Genomic DNA, 24338 nt, shown 5'->3' with positions numbered 1-24338 from the left:
TTTTGGGGCAGAGACCGCAGTCTTGGTTTCTTTCTCGTTGGAGTCTTCGCATTCCCCATTTGGAATCTCGTGTTGCGGCTCCAGGGGAGGCACAAGCACAGAAAAATCCTCCACGTCTTCTCCTGTTCTGCTGCTAGGTAACCGAGACACAGGCGAAGCGGAGTAAGAGCTGTTGGAATAAGGCAGCCCGCGCGCCCCGTCTGAAAAATAAATGGCGCCTTAAGAAGCAACGGTACTGGCTCAAGTGACAGTTGGCGCGCCCCGCCCTGTGGCAGGGGTGGAGTCAGTAGCGAGAGGAAATCAAAGAAAGCTGACCCCAGACATGTAATCTTCTCCTGTTTCCTGCCAGAAAGAGTTGGCTGAGGTCACGTGGAAAGGGCCGGCTGGGAAGCCACATGATCTGAGTGGCCCGGAGATTGGGAGTCGTCGCAATGGGTACCACGCTGGACATCAAGATCAAACGAGCTAATAAGGTGTATCATTGCGGGGTGAGCATTCTCTGCAGATGCTGCTGTACGCGTCCTGTCCTGGTGATGTGGAGACGCAGGAGTGTTAGGGATGTTTTTATTTGGGCGGAAAGGAGCGCTACAATCTTGTTCCAATCTTTCTTGGAATTAACTCGTTGCGTTTCCGAGGACTTCGGCGCATAAGAGCTTAGGATCGCTTTCCAGCTCTCAGTTTTTCCAGCCGGGTGTTTCTGGAGGTAGCGTCCTTAGGATTGCAGGTTTCCGGAGCCGTGGGACCCGGGCGTCAGCTATGGAGCAGCGGATGAGGTCGCTCTCGGTGGGATGATTCTGGAATCCTACTCCTGGGAGAGGGAGAGGAATTAAAAATCCCTGCCCGTACAAAAGGGACATGTTCATGAGGGAAAGAAAGAAACATTCCTGACATCTTGTGTGCAAGATTTTTTCTGGACGTGCAGTTTCGTATGTAACCTCCTAGCTCCATTCCAAAGGAGACAAATACAACACCGCTTTGTCACCTGAATTGCTGTTTCGTAAGAATTAGGAATTAGGATTACTACAGTTTTACTGCAGTATTCTGGTGTAGTTACTAAGTAGAGGACACCCTAACATTTAGTGGACTCTCTTTTTTTCCCCAGAGTCAGTCATGGATTGAATTTTATGAGAAGTTGTGACTGCAGCAGTGGCTTTGAAAGACATGACAACAACTTCTGTGTTCAGAGAAAAAAAGCATGTACTGTACTAGGAGTACTGGAGCTTAAGGTGTTGTTCCTGATGATAATGGGTTTTTCAAGATTTTAGAAGATATCTGCATTTGCAGCAAAGTTTAACATGGGCAAGGAAGGGATAAATTTAGTTAATGGAGTATACGTGGCAGGGTGCAAGAACTATTTAAAATGCGACAGGTGGAAATCTTAAGAATTTACTTACTATAGTACAAAGAAGGATTTGGGTGATGTTGGGCTACAACTGCTGTTTTCCCCAGCCACTCTGTGGTGACTGGAGCAGTTGGACACATGTGTTCCTGTGTGTTCTCTCCCAGAATGTAGAGTTTAATTAGTCTCTGTTTTTTTAAAGTTCCTGGGAGTGATAAAGGGGGCTGTGAGATGAGAGGAATAAAATAAGATATTTAAAATGCAAGGAAGAGCATGCTATGCTGTCCTTTCCACACACACACACAAAAAACAGTGCTCTTTTTAGCATAATTCTATGGTGTCATCTAGTAGATCTTTGCTAAGCATCCTGGACCTATTTTATCTAAATATGCAGCTTGATATTAAGAAACTCAAGTAGTTATGATATGTTTGCCTGGTCTTTCCTTGCTGAGATCAACATGTCAAAAACTTGTTGCACTGTTGAGATACCTGTCAGTGTATCTATAATTTCTTCTTCTTCCATGCTGCAGCTGAAACAGGTTCTTCCATTCTGCAATATAGCAGGACTGGCTGTGGTACAAAGGCTCTTTTTTTCTCCTTTGCAGTCTTAGAACCGAATTGGAGCCCATTGCCTAGAGCAGTGTTTCTCAACCTTGGCAACTTTAAGATGTGTGGACTTCAACACTCAGAATTCCCCAGGAAACACATCTTAAAGTTGCCAAGGTTGAGAAACACTGGCATAGACTCTTAGTACGAAGTACAGTGGGGCAAAAAAGTATTTAGTCAGCCACCAATTGTGCAAGTTCTCCCACTTAAAAAGATGAGAGAGGCCTGTAATTTTCATCATAGGTATACCTCAACTATGAGAGACAAAATGAGAAAAAAAATCCAGAAAATCACATTGTCTGATTTTTAAAGAATTTATTTGCAAATTATGGTGGAAAATAAGTATTTGGTCACCTACAAACAAGCAAGATGTCTGGCTCTCACAGACCTGTAACTACTTCTTGAAGAGGCTCCTCTGTCCTCCACTCGTTACCTGTAGTAATGGCACCTGTTTGACCTTGTTATCAGTATAAAAGACACCTGTCCACAACCTCAAACAGTCACACTCTAAACTCCACCATGGCCAAGACCAAAGAGCTGTTGAAGGACACCAGAAACAAAATTGTAGACCTGTACCAGGCTGGGAAGACTGAATCTGCAATAGGCAAGCAGCTTGGTGTGAAGAAATCAACTGTGGGAGCAATAATTAGAAAATGGAAGACATACAAGACCACTGATAATCTCCCTCGATCTGGGGCTCCACGCAAGATCTCACCCCGTGGGGTCAAAATGATCACAAGAACAGTGAGCAAAAATCCCAGAACCACATGGGAGGACCTAGTGAATGACCTGCAGAGAGCTGGGACCAAAGTAACAAAGGCTACCATCAGTAACACACTACGCTGCCAGGGACTCAAATCCTGCAGTGCCAGACGTGTCCCCCTGCTTAAGCCAGTACATGTCCGGGCCCATCTGAAGTTTGCTAGAGAGCATTTGGATGATCCAGAAGAGGATTGGGAGAATGTCATATGGTCAGATGAAACCAAAGTAGAATGTTTTGGTCTAAACTCAACTCGTCGTGTTTGGAGGAGAGAGAATGCTGAGTTGCATCCAAAGAACACTACTGTGAAGCACGGGGGTGGAAACATCATGCTTTGGGGCTGTTTTTCTGCAAAGGGACCAGGACGACTGATCCGTGTAAAGGAAAGAATGAATGGGGCCATGTATCGTGAGATTTGGAGTGAACACCTCCTTCTTTCAGCAAGGGCATTGAAGATGAAACGTGGCTGGGTCTTTCAGCATGACAATGATCCCAAACACACTGCCCGGGCAACGAAGGAGTGGCTTCGTAAGAAGCATTTCAAGGTCCTGGAGTGGCCTAGCCAGTCTCCAGATCTCAACCCCATGGAAAACCTTTGGAGGGAGTTGAAAGTCCGTGTTGCCCAGCGACAGCCCCAAAACATCACTGCTCTAGAGGAGATCTGCATGGAGGAATGGGCCAAAATACCAGCAACAGTGTGTGAAAACCTTGTGAAGACTTACAGAAAACGTTTGACCTCTGTCATTGCCAACAAAGGATATATAACAAAGTATTGAGATGAACCTTTGATATTGATCAAATACTTATTTTCCACCATGATTTGCAAATAAATTCTTTAAAAATCAGACCATGTGATTTTTCTGGATTTTCCCCCCCATTTTGTCTCTCATAGTTGAGGTATACCTATGATGAAAGTTACAGGCCTCTCTCATCTTTTGAAGTGGGAGAACTTGCACAATTGGTGGCTGACTAAATACTTTTTTGCCCCACTGTAGTTATATCTGTGCTGTGCTGAGATGGAGTTGTGAAGTCTCAGATACACCCTCCCCCCCCACACGCAAAGAGGGCAAATTAGGGGGGGAACCTAGCTTTGGGGGTTTTGCCAGAAAATTGGGAGAACTGAGAAATTTCGGAATTTTTAAAAATATATACAGTGGTACCTCTAGTTACAAACGCCCCTCCTTACGAATTTTTCAAGTTACGACCAGCTCCGGCCCCAAAAATTTACCTCTACTTGCGAACTCCGCCTCTACTTATGAACCGGATCTGCGGCCATTTTCCCTGCTGCCACGCAGTCGCGGCTTCCTGCAGGCGAGATCGCGGTAGCAAGGAGACGTTCGGTGAGGCTTGTGGTGTGTTTTGTGGCGTTTGGAAGGTTTTTGTGGCGTTTGGAAGGTTTTTGAGGTTTAAAAATAAAATGCATATGTTTCAGAACTGTTTAGCCGTATTTACATTGAACCTTATGGGGGAAATTTACTTCGGGGTGCGACCAAATTCGGAGGGCGGATTAGCCGTATTTATATTGAACCTTATGGGGAAATTTGCCTCGTGGTGCGACCAATTTCGGGGGGCGGAACGGATTAACCGTATTTACATTGAACCTTATGGGAAACTTTACCTCAATTTGAGACCAACTCGAGTTGCAACCAGAGTCACGGAACGGATTAAGTTCATAACTAGAGGTACCACTGTATATATTTTTAAATAATGCAATAAAAAAGAAGGGCATGCAATGCTGTCCTTTATTCCTGCTCAAATAATTTATATTAACTTGTAGCAGGAAGACTTTTTACCTAGTGTATCAGAACACTATTGTTCCTGTACAGAGGGCAAAACAGGGTGGCACAATTCTGAAATACAAGAGCAAGATGCTTTCCTGCCCCAGCAGTCATTGGCATTTCCACCAAAGGAAGAAGGAGGATTCAGTGCCTGCTTTGTTTGTGGTTTTTCTGTTGCTGATTTTTTTATCTAGGGGTTGGTGAATCTGCTCTTGACAAGGTTGAAACAATATAACTCTGATTTATTATCACAATTATGGTTTATTATGTCTTGAACTTCATTTTTCCCAACTTGTCCAAATGATAAAATTGAGACCTAGGTGTCTTAGAGTCTTATAGTTTATAATTCTATTTATTAGAAAAATTAAAAACATTTTAAATGCAAAGAGAAAAAATAATTATTGTTTGATTAAATTATACTTTTATTTTTAATAAATACACTAACCATGATAATTGTGTGAGTAAATCAAATACATATTGCATTTGTGTTCTTAAAATAACATAGTGAGATTAGTAAAGGGTGGTAGAAAAAAGGAATATTGGATATAGTTCAGTTTTTTTGAAAATATTTTTTTCCCCCAAAAAGTAAAACCCATAGGGGAAACAAATTCTCCTCATGGATTGAATATTTCCAGAAATACATCTCTAGTGGTCCCTAAGTTTTGGATCCCAGACTTTGTAGGCAGGCAAAAGATCCTATAATTTGAATTCAAAATATTTCCTTGATAATTATTTGCAGTACTACATTAATAGTACTTTTTTTATATGAGTGATGTGGGAGAAGAATTTCAGAGTAAATTATTTGGTTTACTTAGATTTATTACAATTCTTTACACTGAAATGCTTCACATGGTTTGTTAGTATATGGATTTGAACTGCACACTTTTTCTTTATTCTTCAGAACTATACACTTCATTGCATTGTACATTCTAACATTTGCTGGAAATGTTGAATCATTTGTTTACACACAACTATAATCTCTTATTAATTAATTTTCAGATACATACTCCATGGTGCATTGTACAATCTATCTGATATTCTCCAGAAAACCTTTGAATTCTTGGCCAATAATATAGCATTGCCTTCACACAAAACTACACATGCATTCAGGTCCCTGACCAACACACTTTTAATGTCACATGCATTCCTTTAACATTTATCCATAAATACAGTGAACAACCAAGTGAACATCTTCCTGCTCAGAACTGAATGATTCACTAAGCATTCAATTATTCTCTTACATAATTTCTTTCCATCGCACACCACTTTTACCTTGTTCAGGATTCATGCAAATTATTCTGTCATCAAGACTATTCATGTTACTATATACTTTTTCTAATCAAGAAATGTACAGTAAATTTTCACGAATTCATACATTCCTCAATGACCAGCTAACGAGCAAAGATCTCATCTCTACATTTCTTGTTAGCATAAAACCATACTGCATTTCTCAGATTTTGTTCATTGTCCCCTCAGGTATCTTTTCAATCAAAATTCTTCCAAACACCTTCACATGCATACTGAAACTAATGCTCTGGTAGTTTTGCCATTCACTCCATTTACCTTTTTTTTTATAGGGAAAGAAAAATGACATTCTTCCAACATTAAGCTTAAATGCAATTTTCACATAAATGTTTAACATTGCACAACCATTTCATAAGTAAACCACTCCATATTTTAAGATTTTCCAGTTATACCATCTCTACCTACAGTTTACTATTTTTCAATATTCTCACAGCATTTATTACTTCATTTTCAACATTTATTTTCTTAGATACTTACATGTATAGCCTTCATTTCAACTTTCATTTTGACTTATTAATATTATTTCCATACAAATTTTTAAATACTCTTTCCAGTATTAAATATATGAATTCTACTGAAGGCTTCTTGTTTAGATTTTTTCACCCTCTTCCAAAGCAATTTTTATTGTTCCATTGTCAAAATTGCTCTATACTTTATCTGCCTATTTAACTCATAACCATTCATTGCTCTCTTTTAATCCATTCTTTGGACCTGTTTTTTTTTATTACTATACACATTATAAAATGTCTTTGTCTCATACTCATTTTATGCAGCATTCTTTTAATTTTTTTTCATTGACAGGCTTTTCACTTCATCACTTCATCAAGGATCCTCTTTCATACTTTTGATTATTGTAATTCTGAATGCTTTGATGGTACCTTGTAACATTTTTCATTCTATTCAAAGTAGCTTCTGTATTCTTTTTCTTTTTGTTCATTCATTCTTGTGAGAGATTAATCTGTCTTCCAAAATTGTTCCGTATAGGGCTCATATTTTCTGTTCCTGCAGACACTTTATTTTAACGCTAGTTTTTAACTTCTCTCCTTTTCTATTATATCCATATATATATATTTTGCAAAGATTCAGTTTTAACGCTACCAGACAATGATCTGTCCTACATTCAGAACCTTTTATCACCCTTGTGGCCTTCACTAACTTTCTAAATTTTTCATCATAAAATCAGCCATGCTTTTCTATTCAATCCTTTGTCTTTTGTACACATGAATAAATTTATGCCTGAACCATGTATTGAAAACATTTTTCTAAGCAAATACATATCAATCACCATTCTTATTCATTCTTGGGATTCCACATGACCCAATCACTGTTATCACTGTTCACTTCATATGCAATTGTCATCATCCTATGAATTCTTATTTTAATGTACATCCATAGCAACCTAGATACCACCAATTCATACTATCTTATATAATTTTAGCCCTTTCATTCATAATTAAATCTGCACTTAACTCACATGCATGACATCTAGTCCAAGCCACCTTCATTCACATCTACTCTTTTGTTGGATAAGAATAAGGTGACTAGACTCTATTCCATTCTCAGCCCAACATACCTCACATGGTTGTTATTGTGGGGAAAAACAGGAAGAGCGTACACTATGTACACCACCTTGAGTTCCTGAATGAAAAGGCAGAATATTATTCTCACAAATAAACATACAACATATACATACATACATATATACATATATATTTGCTTTCATTTTATTTGTTTATGATCTTTGCCATCTATCTTCTTACATTCCAACTTGCAATCTTCCATATACCATTATTGTTAACAAATGGTCCATGAATATTAATCTCTGCCGCTTATCATGGCTTTGGTCAATTGAGGTTTCTGCATAAACTTTTTTGGTATGATAAAGAGTAAACTAGGTGATCAGATTTAGTTCAGGTCATGCCACAGGCAACATTCTGTGCTAATGGTAAGGACACAATGCTGGTCAGTTTTAGCACATTTTGGCCACTTTCTATGCAACCCAGGATATCTAAACTGAAGATTATCTTTGCAAGCCAACTTAATATTGCCTACATCCAACTAACTAGAAGATTCATGCAATATATTGACATACTAAGTGTACTGGTACTTCTTGGATAATTATTGTATTGTTATACTTAGATTATCATAAAATGTAAAATCTGGGAAGTAGCATCATAAGTGATTTATATGATGTTCTTAATTTTTCCCCAATTAGGAAGTTCTCACTGGAGTGGTGGTCATAACAAGTAAAGATTCGATCCAGCATCAGGGAATCTCATTAACAATGGAAGGATCTGTAAACCTGCAGCTCAGTGCCAAAAGCGTTGGTGTGTTTGAAGCATTCTACAATTCTGTTAAGGTACAAATAATAAAAATCATGGCTTATGGAACACTTGTCTAAGAGTATTCTTTATATGAGAAGAATATAAATAATATGATATATAATAGGGAGGCTGGACCTATTAGATCGGTCCACCCTTGGCAACTGATGGATCCCGCAAGGGTTCCAGAGGGAGCTGGGGGTTGTTCCTGACAGTCTGCTACATGGTCCGGTGAATGCCTTAGTCACCACTTGGAATGAGAGGGCGGCTGTGACCTTGGATTGGATTGTGCCATGTGACCTCTCCCTTCCCATGGATCCTGTCACTCTCCATGGTTTACGGAGGAGCTGAGGGAGATGAAATGGGAGAAGAGACATCTAGAGTGCTACTGGAGTTCAACAGAGGATGAACTCAACCGACCTGTAAGCAAAAGTGACTGCTATTCAATTATTCTATAGACTTTGCAAATAAAGGTAAGTGGCTAGGAAACCATTTGGAAAGTTTCACAGATATTGGAGGCTCTCTGCTACCTGTTCTTGTCTTTCATGTGTTGAAAAGGAGGAAGTGATAACCAGAGCAGGTGGAAGCAGCTTAGTAGAGCATGTAAGCATTTGGAATGACTGCCCTGAGTTTAACATAATCTATATTGCTCAAGCCAGTATCTAGTGTTGTTTGCAACTGAGTGTACACTATACTTTTGTAACCTCAAAAAGTTGAACCTGAATAAACAAGATTGCTGCTCTGTTTCTTAGGATACCTTTAAAAATGTGCATTTTCAGAAATCCATAAACTTTTGCTTGCAACCAAAAATGAAGGACAATTAACATTTAGTCTTTCCTAAATTTTGTGTATTGTTTTTTGTTTTTGCAGCCTATCCAACTGATTAATAATACGGTAGAAATGGTAAAATCTGGAAAACTGCCTAGTGGTAAAACAGAAATTCCTTTTGAGTTTCCACTGCAAGTAAAAGGAAGCAAAATTCTTTATGAAACTTACCATGGAGTTTTTGTCAATATCCAGGTGAGAACAGTTGTTAGTCTAAGAAAACTTTGCTGTTTATGGAGAATATACACCATTGCTATTATTTTTTTAAGATTAAGCCAAAGAAGTTCATGAGAAAGGAAAGAAAGAAAGAAAGAAAGAAAGAAAGAAAGAAAGAAAGAAAGAAAGAAAGAAAGAAAGAAAGAAAGAAAAAGAATTGTCTGATGGCATGAGATCTTTGGCCTATTTCTTGATATGTATTTAAAAATCACAGAAGAAGTATGAAAAACTGCACCTTCAAATATTTTCCTCATATTCCCATTACTTAAAATGAAGCAAACTAAAGATCCTGGAAAATCAGGAGAATATGTAAGAGGAAGTTCTTAACAGAAATGTACAAAGCTTTTAGACAGTCTGTTTTTTTTTTAATGAGATTCATCTAACATAGGCTCAGACTTTACAAACCAGGCATCTTCCTGCAAGCTACAGTATAACACAACCAAAGCTGTCTGGCATAAACTTTTAATTCACAATTGATATGGCTCAGTGTCCTGATACCTAACCTGTTTTTATTGCTTAAACATATGGGAGTTTTAATCAACAAAACTCACTGGGATTTATGACAGAGACTTCCACTGAGCTAATGATTGTACTGCAGAAATTTGTGTCAAAAACCAATTTGCTTCACTTCCTTTTGCAGGTTGCTCAATCTATCCAAGACAATAATGTACCTAGTCTTATGAAAAACACTATGCTTACCCTTCTTCCTTGCAATACTTTCTTTCTAATCTTGAATAAAATGGCTTTATTATTACTATGGTGTCATTGCATACAAACATGAGGTACAATTTAGTAATACAATAATATAGGAAAAGTTTAAATGTTGATCAAATTTATTCAGATGTTAATTTATTTGAATTTCAGTTTTGGATGGAAAAACATGAAAAATCCGTGAGTTAAACCATTATGTATGTTACACTCTATTGGCTTGTGCATTCCACTAGCTCTTCAGTAAATTTCAGTCTCTTTCACTATCAACTTCTTTAAGGAATGAAGCAAATCTAAACTCAAATTCCTGGTTAAATCTTCAGGTTATAAAAGTTATGAGTTCTGTTAACAAAAAACACCCCAAAGTTTTCTCTCCTACAAGAAAAAAGTAAAATATTTATTGGCTTGTTTGTTTGAGGCTTAATAACTCAGGATATAAATTACCTTGTTCCCGTAGGGTTTTTCATTTGATATTGCAGTGCAATAAACAGACATCAGGTATTTTCCTCTGAGTACAGCATGATGATTGGTGTAAAAAATTTAAACTCTAAAACGGAGATTATGGAGAGAAGTCTGAATTTGGCTAGAAAAAAATGCAAAAGCAAATATTCATTGTGGTGGATTGAAACTTCAAAACCTGAGGTTGCTCTGCATCTCAACAACTGTTTGAAATATTTGTAGAGTTTTTTTCTAGCAAATCTGAGCCACTGCATACACCACACACTCCCTTATCAATTATGGTATTGTCTTGCAATGTTTCATCCTATCTATTTTACTTTTTAAGGAATTATTAGCTTATCAGGTTTAACCCAGCTAAATAAATGCTAGTCATCTAAGTTAAATGGTGTTCAGCAATAAAGAAAAGTTTCAGGGACACTGGGATAGATTTTTTTTCTGTTTCTGTGAGTTTACCTGTTCAATGAAATAATTAACCATTATAAAGTAATGCAACAATTGGTCAGACTCCAGAAGTACATATTTTCCAAAAAGAATCAATTCTGCCCCATCATTGTAATGTAGGAACTTATTGCACTGATTTTTACTTAAGACACCTCTTCCCCAGGTTACTGGAGTACATTAAATCCATTGTCTTAGTTGTTATAAGCAAAATGTGGTGTTAGTTATGTTATCCTTCCTGTTCTCAAAATCTCCTCTGAAGGAGTGTAACCCCTCCAGAGCTGGTTTTAGGGAAGAGGACCATTGGATTTAGCCCAGCAGAAAGGGATGATTGGAATCCTGTATTTACTCTGTATTTTTAATTTCTGTTTTGATTGGATTTGATTTTTAGCAATGTGCCCAAAGAAATTTTGAACTGGAAGATTTTTAGAATATATCTTATTTCAAATTATGAACATTTTGAAATAATACATTTCTAGGTAGGATTTCAAAAGTAGATACAAATTATAGTACATATAAATAAAATACTAATTAGCAAAATTAGAACTGACTAGTAATAAATATTTTCTTATTTCATGGGGAGGATAACCACCTTTCTGTTTTGCATATTTGTATAGTATACTCTTCGATGTGATATGCGGCGCTCTCTCCTGGCCAAGGATTTGACAAAATCTTGTGAATTTATTGTCCATTCACCAGTAAGTTTGCTCTTAGGAATTAATTACTAGAGACTTGTGAATATATTTACTCATTTAGTTGTACTTGGACTGTACAGAAAAGTCTCAGAGGAGCTCATATGAAATTAATGCAATTAAGCATATCTGTAGCTATTTTTTCTCTGTAGAATGAAATGTATGTGCATGCACAAGCTTGAGCATCTTATGTTAAATATTGCCTTGATCCCAGTGAATGTGAATCTCCAGTGGTGGGAAGGATACTGTGACAGAGAAGGTATGCCTCCTGGGCTATAAAATGGCATTGCTTTGAAGTTGGGAGTATGCCCACTCTGTTGAATCTTAAAGGGTGGGCAGAAACAATAGGAAACTAATTAATGAAGCTTGCGCAGCAGAGGTATTTCATCAGCCTACACAGCACACCCATAACTGCCCATGCTGTTACATTCTGGACAAGCTGCAGCTTCTGAGTGGTCTTTAAAAGCAGTGTCATGTAGAGTACATTGAAATAGTTCATACACGAGGTGACTAAAGCAGGAATAACTGTGAGAAGGAACTCTGAGTCCAGGAAGGGGCATAGCACATCAAACGAATCTGGTAAAGTTTTCCTGGCCACAGCTGTCACTTGCACACCAATTCTCCAAGTAGTGCTCCATTAAGAACTAAAGTAGTGCTCCATTAAGAACTAAAGGCAAAAATCCACAGCACTAAACAAACGAGGAACACACAGCTACTTGGTCTTGTCAGGACTGAATCTAATCTGTTCCTCCCTATCCAGACCCCAACAGCCTTCAGGCACTGAGACAAGACCTTAACGGCAGCACTTGGCCAACCGAGGTTGATACACACAGCTGGGTATTATCAGCATGCTGATAATACCTGCCTTGATAGATGATCTCACCTAGATGCTTTTTGTAGAAGTTAAGCAGAAAGGGTGAAAATATCAAAACCTATGGCAACCCACAAGTCAGGGCCTCAGGTTTAACCACCACCACCTCTGTCAATACCAACTGAAACTTGCTATGGCGAAAAGGAGAGAACCACTGCAACACCATGCCTCCCCATCCTAATCCTCACAGTCAGGATCTCTTCAGGATCTCATCAACTTCTTCCAATCATGACTTTTTCAGTCTCCCTATTCACTCTTTTTTCATACAGTTGTTTCATAGTTTGATCCCCATTCATCGTCTCTACTGTTTATGATCAAGCCATGTCAATGTACTTCTTTCATACCAATCACTTTTGGTATGATCATCCATGGTCATTTCGCATTCATTCATTTTTAACTTTATCTCTTCTTGCTTTAGCATACATTTTTTAAAATATCTCATTCTGCCTGCATTCAGCTTACTTTTTAGAGCAGAAGCACAAGCTTTACACGCCTATTTGTACTTTTAACATTTTTTCAACATTTATTCCTTACAGCAGGTGACACACTCCTGTACCAGAATTTGCATGACACAAAATTATATATACAGTGGTACCTCGGTTCATGAACGCTTCTGTTCACAAACAATTCGGTTCACTAACAGCTCCGTTCGCGAATGCCGGATCGGGTTACGAACAGAATCCGCGGCCATTTTCCCTCCCGTGACATGTGGTCGCGGCTTCCTGTAGGGAGGGGGACTCTCCCTCCAAGCAATATCCGCCTCCCCACCCGCCTTCCTGTCCTCCACCCCAGAAGTCACGTCAAGCAAGGTTAGCTTTCTCTCTCTTCATGCTGTACTTTGTGTCATATTTTTGCGGTTTAAAAAAAAACAACACATGGTTCAGAACGGATTAACCATAATTACATTGAACCTTATGGGGAAATTTGATTTGGGACGCGATCAAAAATCGGTTGGTGACCAAATTCGGAGGGGTCAGAACGGATTAACCATATTTACATTGAACCTTATGGGAAAATTTGATTCGGTTCACGACCAATTCTGTTCGCGACCAGAGTCACGGAATGAATTAAGTTCGTGAACCGAGGTACCACGGTACATGTACATATACACATACATTTGAAGCAGGAGGAAGAGAAATTCTACACAGGTCCAATAGGCAGCCAGTGTGGTATAATCTTTTATCTTTCTCTTTGTAACTTTGGTTTTATAATCTTTTAATTATGTATTGCCGTTTTTAGTTTGTTGTAAGCCGTCCAGAGTCCCCCGCTGTGGGGAGATGGGCAGGGACAAGTCAAAATAATAATAATAATAATAATAATAATAATAATAATAATAATAATAATGGGAACTGTTGAACTAAGAGCAGGGAGACTCAGGTTCTAATCCATCCACACCCACAAAAACTCACAGAGTGACTTTGAGCCATTTACTCTTTCTCAGCTTAACCAATGTCACAAGGCTGTTGTGGAAGAAAAATAAGTACAGTGGTACCTCGGGATACGAACGCCTCTACTAACGAACTTTTCAGGTTACGACCAGCTCTGGCCACAAAAATTTACCTCGATGTGCGAACTCCGCCTCGGGGTACGGTCATTTTTCCGCCCTGACACGTGGTCTGCGGCCATTTTTCTGCCCCTGACATGTGGTCCGCGGCCATTTTCCTGCCGCGCCGCGCCTGGCCATTTTCCCGCTGCGCGGCGCCCGGCCATTTTCCCACCCGACGGGTGGTCCGCGGACGCCAGAACGGATTAACGGTAATTACATTGAACCTTATGAGAAAATTTGCTTCGGGGTGCGACCAAATTCGGAGGGCGGAATGGATTAACCGGATTTACATTGAACCCTATGGGGAAATTTGCATCGGATTACGACCAACTCGGGATACGCCCAGAGTCACGGAACGGATTAAGTTCGTATCCCAAGGTACCACTGTATTGTATTGTATTTAGATATAGGCATTTACCAAATTAAAATATTAAATAAATTCTACATAGATCCAAGGAAGAGCCAGTGTAGTGTAGTGATTAAAGTCATGGATTAGAAGCAGGGAGATCCAGGTTGTAGTCACCCTCAGCCATGGAAGATGACTGAGTAACCTTGGGCCAATCATACTCTCAACCCACTCCACCACTCAGGATTTTTGTTGTGATGAAAATAGGAGGAGGGAGTGCTATGTATGCCACTTGGAGCTCCTGAATGAAAAGTAGGACATAAATCTAATAAATAAAACTTAGGGAATAACCAAATATCACATTATACATATATGCAGTTATTTCTATACTCAGGACCCTAAAATACTAGGCTGGCCTTGGCTATAATGTGAGTTTGCTTTTCATTGTCATTAGAAGGAGTAGAACGTTTTTAGATGTTACTTTTTAGCTTGATTAGAGCATGCTTCAAATAGTATAGCCATGCAGATGCTTGGTTAAAATTAATTGTTCTTAACAAGGTAATATCTTGCCAAGCCTATTCTAGTAGAGACTCATTCTAGCTCTTCTAACACATGAAGTGCATGATTTCAAATATGCACTTTCTCAAACTAGATAAATGACTACTAGATGTATAGTTCTGAACTTTCTTTTCATTCTTTTGTAGCCTCAGAAAGGTAAGCCAACTCCAAGCCCGGTGGACTTTACTATTACTCCTGAAACACTACAGAATGTGAAAGAGGTAAGAACCATCTTACCAGTTTGGTGTAGTGGTTTATCTTTATCTTTTGTATCCTTACCAGAGACTCCAACATACAATATAGTGAATGAACTGACAAAAAAGCTTGGACATCTCACAGAGAAGAGTGAATATTCTATCAACTCCTCACTACAGTGCCTCCAGAAAATCAAAGATGTACACATAGATGAAGATGAAATCATGGTCTCATTTGATGTCACAGCACTGTTTACATCCATAAACCCAGAACTAGCGAAATAATCCATATCAGCAGTGCTCCACAACGCATCTGACCTAACCAAATACACCCAGATCGAAATACCCAGAATCATGGACGTCATCAATCTCTGCCTCACTACCTATTTTCAGTTTGATGGACAAATATACCAACAAATCAGAGGCACACCCATGGGATCACCACTGTCAGGACTCATAGCAGAGATTGTATTGCAACGCCTTGAAACTATAGCACTCCCACACATACAATCTAAAGTATGGATCCAGTATGTAGATGACACCTTTGTTATAATAAAAAAGGAACAACTAGAGAAGACGCATGAAACTATCAACAACATCTTCAAAGGAATAAAATTCGCCAGAGAGGAAGAAAACAACAACACACTACCCTTCCTGAATATCCTCATCAGCAAAGGAAACAACAGCAAATTAGAAACCCAAGTCTATCGGAAGACAACCCACACTAATCAAGTACTCCATTACCAAAGTAATAATCCAACCTCCCACAAGAGGAGCTGTGTAAGAACATCATTCAAATGTGCACAAACGCACTGCAGCAACCCAGAACAGCAGAAAAAAGAAACAGATCACCTATACAACATCTTCTAACAGAATGGATATCCATGCCACTTTATCAAAAAGTGCCTGGCCACTCAACCCTCTACAACACAACCAACAAAAAGGATAACACTGCCATACATCGGAAACTTCTCAGAAACTATCAACAGACTATTACAACCACATGGCATCTCCGTGGCACACAAACCAGTGAAAGCCCTCCAAAACATCTTAAGCAAACCAAAAGACTCAGTAGCCCAAGAAGAAAAAACAGTCATCTACAGCATACAGTGTAAGGACTGTAATAGCCACTATGTAGGACAGACAGGCAGAAGGCTAGCAGAGCGCATCCATGAACAACAACTAGAAGTCAGAAGACACAATGAAAACTCCTTAATCTCACAACACATGGACAGACTTAACCATAGTTTCAACTGGGAAACTGTCAGCATCTTAGACCAAGCTAAATCCAGAAATGTGAGGGAATTCCTGGAAGCTTGGTATTCAGACAAGGCAGCCATCAACAGACACATAAACAACATCTACACACTATTCGAAAGAGACAATAAAAAGGAAAACAAAAGACCAGAACATCTCACCAGCAATCATCACCCAGATAATCAGAGAATAACACCAAGATTATCACCAGACATACAGTCAGCAGTAAACAATACCTTAATCAAAGAACTACCAGAGGGAAAAAATAAAACCCACACCCACACCAACACTGGCAGGGCATACATACCACAGTATATAAACAGAGAGCAAACCTCATTCCATTCTAGCACTGAAGATGTTACTTAGCCAGGTAACGAAACATTTGCAAGAAAACAGCCAAGCTCAGAGAACCCCAAGGACTCCACAGAACAATCTTGGTTTAAAAAAGTATAATAGCACTCATAGCAGGGGAGCAGGGCCAAATCAGAGGTTGAAACCATATGAAAGAATGTTGTGCTCATGTGATTCCTCATTTGTGTGCTCCAGTTTCCTTTTACTTTTGATTTAGTGACAAAATGTAACCTGTCATTGTATCTGAGCTGGGAAAACCATGATTTGTACAAACCAGGATTGTATAGAAATAGAAAGCCGGAGGAAGGATAGGAGTATATGGAGTGGAGGAAGAAAATGCAGGCATGGGTTTATTAAAGGATCTAGCTAGAGAAATTGATTCCTCCTGTTTACTTTTTTGAGTGATTTTTTTGGAGTGGGGGTAGAGTGATTTTTTTTCTCCAATGGGTCTTTCTTATTGTGGAAAAAAGTCGGTTAAACAAAATGGGGTTTGAGAGAACCAGCAGTTAATAAAAACCGTCACTATTTGGGAGAATCAATCCAAAGGAGCTGCTTTTCAAAGGGTTCCTGGCAGGTTGAAGTGGATCTTGGCTTTGGGAGGCATTGCTTTGATCATGTCCTTTATATGTCCTTGAGACTCCTGGAGAGGACATTGGGAGGTTCTTCCCTGGAATGGGTGATTCAGATTCTCATCATTTGCAGTGAGGAATATTCCCCTTTCTTTATATAAAGCTTACATAGGTGATGTAGAGATTATTCTCAAGTATTTCCCACTTTATGATCATTAATTTAAGTTTTGCTGATTTCAGTAGGTGTGCTATGAAGATGACTAAGTATGGATCCAATCCATTCTGTATGAAGTGCCTAGTTTTCTATATATTATACTTAAATTAGAAACAGTCCTTGCCTATCGTTTAAAGTCTGAGGAGTTACATTGAACGTGTGCTTAGAAAAGCACGTGATACTTAAGTATTTCACTTTTATTTTGAAGAAAAGATATTGAATGGGATAAGGAGAATGATGAAAGAGCAAACAGGAATTTCTTCTCTTTTTCCTTCTGAACTAATGAGCAATAAGGGACAAATAGCCATGCTATGAAATGAAAATAGTATGTGGAAAGAACAAGAAAATCTGTACATTCAATTACCATTACATCTTTTTTTTTTGCTTTTTCTTCTTTTTATTTTAGAGAGCATTGCTTCCAAAATTTCTCATAAGAGGCCATCTCAGCTCAACAAACTGTGTCATAACACAGCCTCTAACAGGGGAGCTGATAGTGGTGAACTCAGATGCTGCTGTTAAAAGCATTGAACTCCAGCTGGTACGAGTGGAAACTTGTGGTATGTCTTTATGCCTGCCAGTGCATAAATTGGTGTGGGAGAACAGAATCTGGGGTATGTCCTTGAGCTGTGACTGTCAAATGCTTCTGTCACTCTAATTGTTGGACAGATTAGAAGACACTTGGGCCCTCACCCACATCCAAATGTTCCCAATTGTGATAATGTATGTATTAGCAACAGACATGACTGAAATTTATTTGGCAGTTAGCAACCTCATATAAAAATAATTAAAGCTTTGATGTAATTTTGATTACTTCTAAAGTGAAGCCCACTCCAGAAGTTTGAAATGAATGTTCCAGATCTATGTAATCCTAAATTAACTATTAATTTTTAATATAGATGTTATTTGAAGTTCCTTCAGCAGCTCTGGAGTGATTTGGAGACAGCTCCTCAAAGACACCCAACATATATGACTGACTCATAGAGATCTTGATGATAAAAGTTTTAATTATTAAATCTGTCTACATTAGAATATATTATTTAGTAAGTTGGGAGTTTTGAATGCTACTTGTATCTCATTTTTGCAAAGGCTGTGCTGAAGGTTATGCTAGAGATGCCACTGAGATTCAGAACATTCAGATTGCTGATGGTGATGTCTGCAGAAATCTTCCTATTCCAATCTATATGGTCTTTCCAAGGCTGTTTACATGTCCTACACTGGAAACTACAAACTTCAAAGTCGGTAAGAACGGCATTTTGAATTATCAGACCATACAAAGAGCCCTTTGTCTGATGCTTTATTTTCTGCTGTGGTCATCCAGTTTCCTGTAACAAAAACCCATAGGTAGGACATCAGCTGTACATACCTCCACCATATCTTCCTTTACTTGACTTTTATCTGAGATAAAAAGGAGCTGGCGATTTTGTTATCTTTCTTTATAGGAGTGCTGCTCTAGCCAATTTGTTATATTGTATCATCTTTCTTTTCTTGACAGTATCTCTTTTGAAGTGCAGTGATTACAACTACAGTATAAAAGTATTTCAAGTGTGGCTCCTCCACAGATTTGTATAAAGGCCTGTGATTGATTGATTGATGATTGATACATCTTGTATACCACTGAATCCAGTTCATATCCTAGCAGTTAACAATATCATATATATAACATAAAACATGCACAGCAAGCAAAACAATAAAACGTCTGTGGTTAAAACAATATAAAACTAATACATTAAATTACAACAAATCAGTACATAACAAAAAGGTCATATCAACAGCGACATACAAACATAGATGACTTCTGCTCAGTCAGAAATGTTCTACTAAAGAGTTCACTTTTGAAGCAACTTCCAAAATAAAATTAAGATGAAGGGAACTTTGATTTCTGTAATTCCAAAGAACGGATTCTGCTACAGAAAAGCAACAATTTCAAGCTCCAGTGGTTAAGCCATAATCAATACAAAGTTCTATATTAGAATGCTTTATCCCCTCTCCCAACTTGAGTTTAGCTTAAGCATCTGGTTTAGATCCAGTGCAGGAACAGACACAGCACGCATCTCTGAAGGTAAGAGCTTGGATTGCTAGGTATATTTTAGAATAATATTTTAGAATAATATTGGTTATTTTAAGTACATACTCTCTTGTGCTTTGCTATGCTAGTAACATTATTTATATGCACTAGGGGTACCCCAGATGGTAGATACAATAATCTGTGCTAATTCCAGGATTTTTTTCTTTTTCTCACAGAATTTGAAGTTAACATTGTTGTCCTCTTGCATGATGATCACCTCATCACAGAGAACTTTCCACTGAAACTCTGCAGAATGTGATTATGATTGCTTTACAACTACCACTCAAACCAGATGCATCCCATTTGTTGGGCATCCAACAAACTGGCACTGCAGGAACTAAGCAACATAACCCTATTAGTGTGACAATTCAGTATTTTGAATGATGGACCAGAATGTTAACTTACAACATTCTTAATGTTATGACACAATCAGTGTTCAATAAGAACTAAGTCATATTCATCTGTAATGTCACTGCGCTGCAAGCATTAATCTAAGTTGAAATGGGAACTACATGGCCTACACTTCTTTTTTTATTCGTTTATAAAAATTCTGTGAGTAAAAAATTCAGGCATTGAGAGGAAGAGTTGCATATAGCAATTTGGTGTTTTGAACAAAATTATTTTGCATATATGTCTTAGCCTACCATGCTAAGCAAATGAATGAGATATGAATGAGATGATGGGAAGTGCACTTATCAAAACATTTGACTAACATACTAAAAAAGCAACTAAACTTTTCAAAACAAGTGGAATTTAGACATTCCTGTTTCCTCTGCTAGCATCTAAAGAAACACTTTTTTGTATCAGTTTCCTTTGGGGAATAGCTTAGTTAGTAAAAACGTGTGTGTCTGACCTTAATAACCAGTTGGAGGATTAGTCATAAGGAGCTGAGATGGTTCGGTTCTGGCATCTTCTCACCAAATTGGTGGTACAATGACATGAAAATAGTTTGGGGCAACACAGAGGGAAGAGTGATGGGTACAGAAGATAGAATTATTGCACTTTGCTATCTTTGGAAGGTGTTGGACTATATATGTTGAATACAATTCATTTTTGATGTTGCATCAGCTTGGCAATACTGTAGAAAGTAAACTTTCCCTTTACTTAACTCCTCATATATCTGATTATTAATGGTGTGAATAAATCATTCATACATTTTAAATCTTGTTCACCCAATAAATGCAATTAGCTCTGAGTCATTGATTTGCATAAAATAGCTGAGAGCATGTTTTGTTCTTCTCAGATGCCCACCAGGACATTTTAATTTAAGAATTTAAGTGTGTTAGACCTGAAGAAGTAGGCAGGATCTTTAAGGCAGAAAATGTGGCCACCTGTGTTTTAGATCCATACCCCTTGGGGTCAAGGCCTCCTGGGATATGATATGAGATTGGATCCATGTGGGGGTAAATGTATACTTCAGAAGGAAGATGATTCTGTTAGCTGTGAAGGATGTGGTGGTCCAGCCCCTCCTCAAGAAACCACCATTGGATTCAACAAAGCTGGACAATTTTCATTCCATCTCCAATCCTGTCTCTTTTAGGGAAGGCTGTTGAGAGGATCGTTGGATTGGAGCTTCAGAGGGTCCTGGAGAAAACAGATTATCTGGACCTCTTTCAGTCTGGTTTTAGACTGAGGTCTAGCCCAGAGATGGCATTGGTCACATTTTTTGATGACTTGTGGTAGGCTTGGAATGAGAGCAGTATATCCCTCCTGGCCCTCCTTGATCTCTCAATAGCCTTTGATACCATCAACCATAATATCAGCTGGCTCAAGGAACTGAGAATGGGAGATACAGTGTTATGGTGGTTCGCATCCTTTCTCCATGATCATTTTCTAGTGGTATTGGTGGATGGAGATAGGTTCTTGTCTTACAAGGTGTTTCAGGGGTCTCTCTCTATTTTTAACATCAACATGAAGCTGATGGGTGAGGTCATCTATTGATACCATCAGTATGCTGATGTTATTCACCTGTACAACTCTGTCCCTCTCTTAATGCTTTCCCAGTGTCTGGAGGCTATGGGGATTTGAATGGGGAATGGGCTTTGACTTAACCCTATCAAAACCAACTGGCCATGGGTATTGGGCCACCCAGAATCTGGAGATTTGCTATGAATTCCTATGTGGTGGCTGTAGCAAAGAGCACATCTGCACAATTCAGCCAGTACACTGCTTATACTAGAATTAGATATGATCATAGTTATCCATACCTTGGTTATATTCAGTTTCATTTTTTTAATATAAAGGAAAAAAAAGGAAAGAAAAAAATATCAAAAAGAAAAAAAGCAAGCACAAATAAAATGCAAATATAAACAGAACTTAAGAAACACCTGTTTAGCATTTAAGCATAGCATTAAACCTAGCCACACAGAGTAATATTGGTCAACCTTTCCATTATGGCAATGTAAAGCCAGCTCATAGACAGTGAATACAGAGAATGAATCTGGGGTTACACTATTATAAAAGGATAATTTTTTTTGCTACACCTCAGGTTACATTCTGTAGGGTTAGCCTTGAAAAGTATCCTGAAATTCCAAATGCTGTGAAATATGGCAACTAGGCAATTAAACAAGTGCAAAGGATACGGATGATATGACATTCATACTTAAAGTTCTGCAGTGTTTGCTAGCAAAATAAGGTGTTGGTATTGACATCTACAGCATCACCGACAATATACAGTGTTGTATGTTGTAAGAGTCATCTACAGTCATCTACAACATACAGTGTTAGGACTGTAACAGCCACTATGTAGGACAGACAGAAAACTAGCAGAGTGCATCCATGAACACCAACCAGCAGTCAGAAGACATGATGAAAACTCCTTAATCTCACAACACATGAACAGACTCAACCATAGTTTCAACATAGTTTCCATCCTAGACCAAGCTAAATTCAAAAACACCAGGGAATTCCTGGAAGCTTGGCATTCAAACAAATCAGCCATCAACAGATACATAGAGTTAAACCACATTTATACACCATTCAAAAGAGACAATAAAAGAACTAAGGAGGAAACAAAACACATCCTCTCCAGCAGCCAACACCCAGATAAGCAGGGGTTAACACCAGACAAACAAGCAGAAAACAATATCCTAATCAAGGAACTACCAAGGAGAAAACCACCCCCCCACCAACACTGGCAGGGCAAGCTACTGTATAAAAACAGGGAGCAAACCCCACACTCACTAGCACTGATGATGTTACCTAGTTGATAATGTCTGCAATGTCTGCAAGTAAACAACCAAGCTCAGACAGCACCAAGGACTCCACATGTGCGAACATAACCTAAGTGTCAAAAAGTCAGTCTGTCCCTCATAGCGCTACCCAAGTTCTGCTATTACATAAATATTTCTACTTAAATTTCAAGCATTCTGCTTTGGTTTTGTACTTAATATATATCAAGAATATAAAGGCAGATTAATCTATTTTTGTAAGGATTTTTTTTTGATAGATTAGAAGGTACATCCGAAGTTTTCACTTCTAGCACACTCACACATCACATTAAATAATGACTTTTAAAATCATGGTTTATTGATTATACCCTAAAACAATTTGTGAACTAGACTACTTTCTAAAGAGGGGGCATCTGTGAAAGTTAAAAAGAATCTGGCTCCAAATGTATTGAATATCATTGGTTGCTAATAACCAATCCACGATATGAGGTTAAAGTCACAACAGCTGTAGCTAGAAAAGCTAGACAAATCTGTATTCTACATTATAATTTTATTAATATGTTTTTTATTTAAAGGGACAACATTTAGTAGGTATATTTTGTATTAACTTTTTGAACTGCTCTGCTATGATATAACAAAGGTAGCTAATGCTTAGGTATGTAAATTACATATCTCTGCCAAAAGTGTGGACACAGATTAACAACATAGGATATATAACGTTTGACTACACATCTTGACTGATTGGAAATGGCAGGACTAGCATTACGTATATGCTTTCCTCAGGCTACAAAGGGATAATTTAACATGTAATATTCTGGAAATAACAGGAACAGGTTATATATAAATTTTTAGTATCATGATTCTAAATAATCTGAATATCATTCTTGCTAATCTGTATATCGCATTATTTTAAGTTGTTCTGTTTCTTCCAGGAAGCTCAGGATAATCTTCTCGCAAAAGTATGTGACGCCGACATGTTGGACATGTACTGTGCTCCTTAATCCATGGCCCAATACACTGTATAAGATATAAAAAGATTGCAGAAATATCTCATTAAATATGTATGTATGTATGTATGTATGTATGTATGTATGTATGTATGTATGTGGCTATGGAATAAGGGCAGTACCTGCTCTTATAAAATAAAAATGAACAACATGTTTAAAATTCATTCTGTCAAAGGCTGACATTTATTAAGTAGCTTTAATGCCAAAGACTTCCAGTGATTAATATAAAAAATATAAACATAACATTCAATGATATAAGATAAGAAAATCACCCAAATATTCAAAAAAGAAAACAAAAACAAAATAGACAGCATTACTCCATTTATTCCCCACATGCTTTCCAGCAAAGCTGTCTTGTGCCAATCTAAATATGGAGGAAGATTATTAACTAAAGTGGAGGCCAGCACCAAAAATATGCTGCTTCGAAACCCCAAGCCCCTCACCTCACAAAATGTGAAATGTTTAGCAGTTTCTATAGTTAAAAAAGAGCTTTAAATCTTTCAGGCACTGTTTCACTTCTTAAAAAAACAAACCCAGATATTTTTTTCTCTTTGGTGGGACCTTAAGGGGCAAAAAGGAGAGGAAGTGACTGGCAAAGAGAGAATGGTACGAGTAGTTTGGTGAGGCATTACAGGGGAATGGGGATTGGAAAGTTACAGTCTATCCTTCCTTTCAACCTTTGTTCTCATCTCAAGAACCAGATTTCTGGATTACCAGGGTATTTGGGCTCAGGTTGATATTAT

The 24338-nt window shown here is 38.2% G+C and overlaps 2 protein-coding genes across 11 annotated transcripts in view; one reads left to right on the top strand and one right to left on the bottom strand.

Annotated features, from left to right (window-relative positions):
• The first annotated feature begins 2 nt into the window (after positions 1 to 2).
• VPS26C (VPS26 endosomal protein sorting factor C) lies at positions 3 to 23759 on the top strand. 2 transcript variants are annotated; one of them, XM_088144681.1, is made up of 9 exons: positions 3 to 137; positions 350 to 488; positions 8004 to 8147; positions 8980 to 9129; positions 11373 to 11453; positions 14915 to 14989; positions 17760 to 17910; positions 18440 to 18592; positions 19595 to 23759. In XM_088144681.1, the coding sequence occupies exons 2-9, from the start codon at positions 432 to 434 to the stop codon at positions 19675 to 19677; spliced, it is 894 nt and encodes a 297-aa protein (XP_088000807.1). In that variant the 5' UTR covers positions 3 to 137; positions 350 to 431; the 3' UTR covers positions 19678 to 23759. The 2 variants fall into 2 exon arrangements, with proteins under 2 accessions (XP_088000807.1, XP_088000806.1); XM_088144680.1 differs by lacking the exons at positions 3 to 137; positions 350 to 488 and adding an exon at positions 568 to 1226.
• The window catches only part of TTC3 (tetratricopeptide repeat domain 3), a 96680-nt gene continuing 82675 nt past the window's right edge, over positions 10334 to 24338 (bottom strand). For 8 of the 9 annotated variants that reach the window (XM_088144671.1, XM_088144675.1, XM_088144678.1 and 5 more), the window contains one exon: positions 23467 to 23605. In XM_088144671.1, coding sequence (XP_088000797.1) covers positions 23498 to 23605 — 108 coding nt within the window. In that variant the 3' untranslated portion in view covers positions 23467 to 23497. Of the gene's footprint in view, positions 10442 to 23466; positions 23606 to 24338 lie in introns of those variants that run through there. The other variant, XM_088144676.1, reaches the window with a different exon arrangement.

Source organism: Python bivittatus, unplaced genomic scaffold (genome assembly GCF_059951505.1).
Source record: "Python bivittatus isolate LINGU-HERP-01145 unplaced genomic scaffold, Pbiv_v1 ctg000350_np1212, whole genome shotgun sequence".
Lineage (NCBI taxonomy): Eukaryota > Metazoa > Chordata > Lepidosauria > Squamata > Pythonidae > Python > Python bivittatus.
Note: the sequence above shows the minus strand (reverse complement) of the source record. Positions and strands in the feature narration are given on the sequence as shown.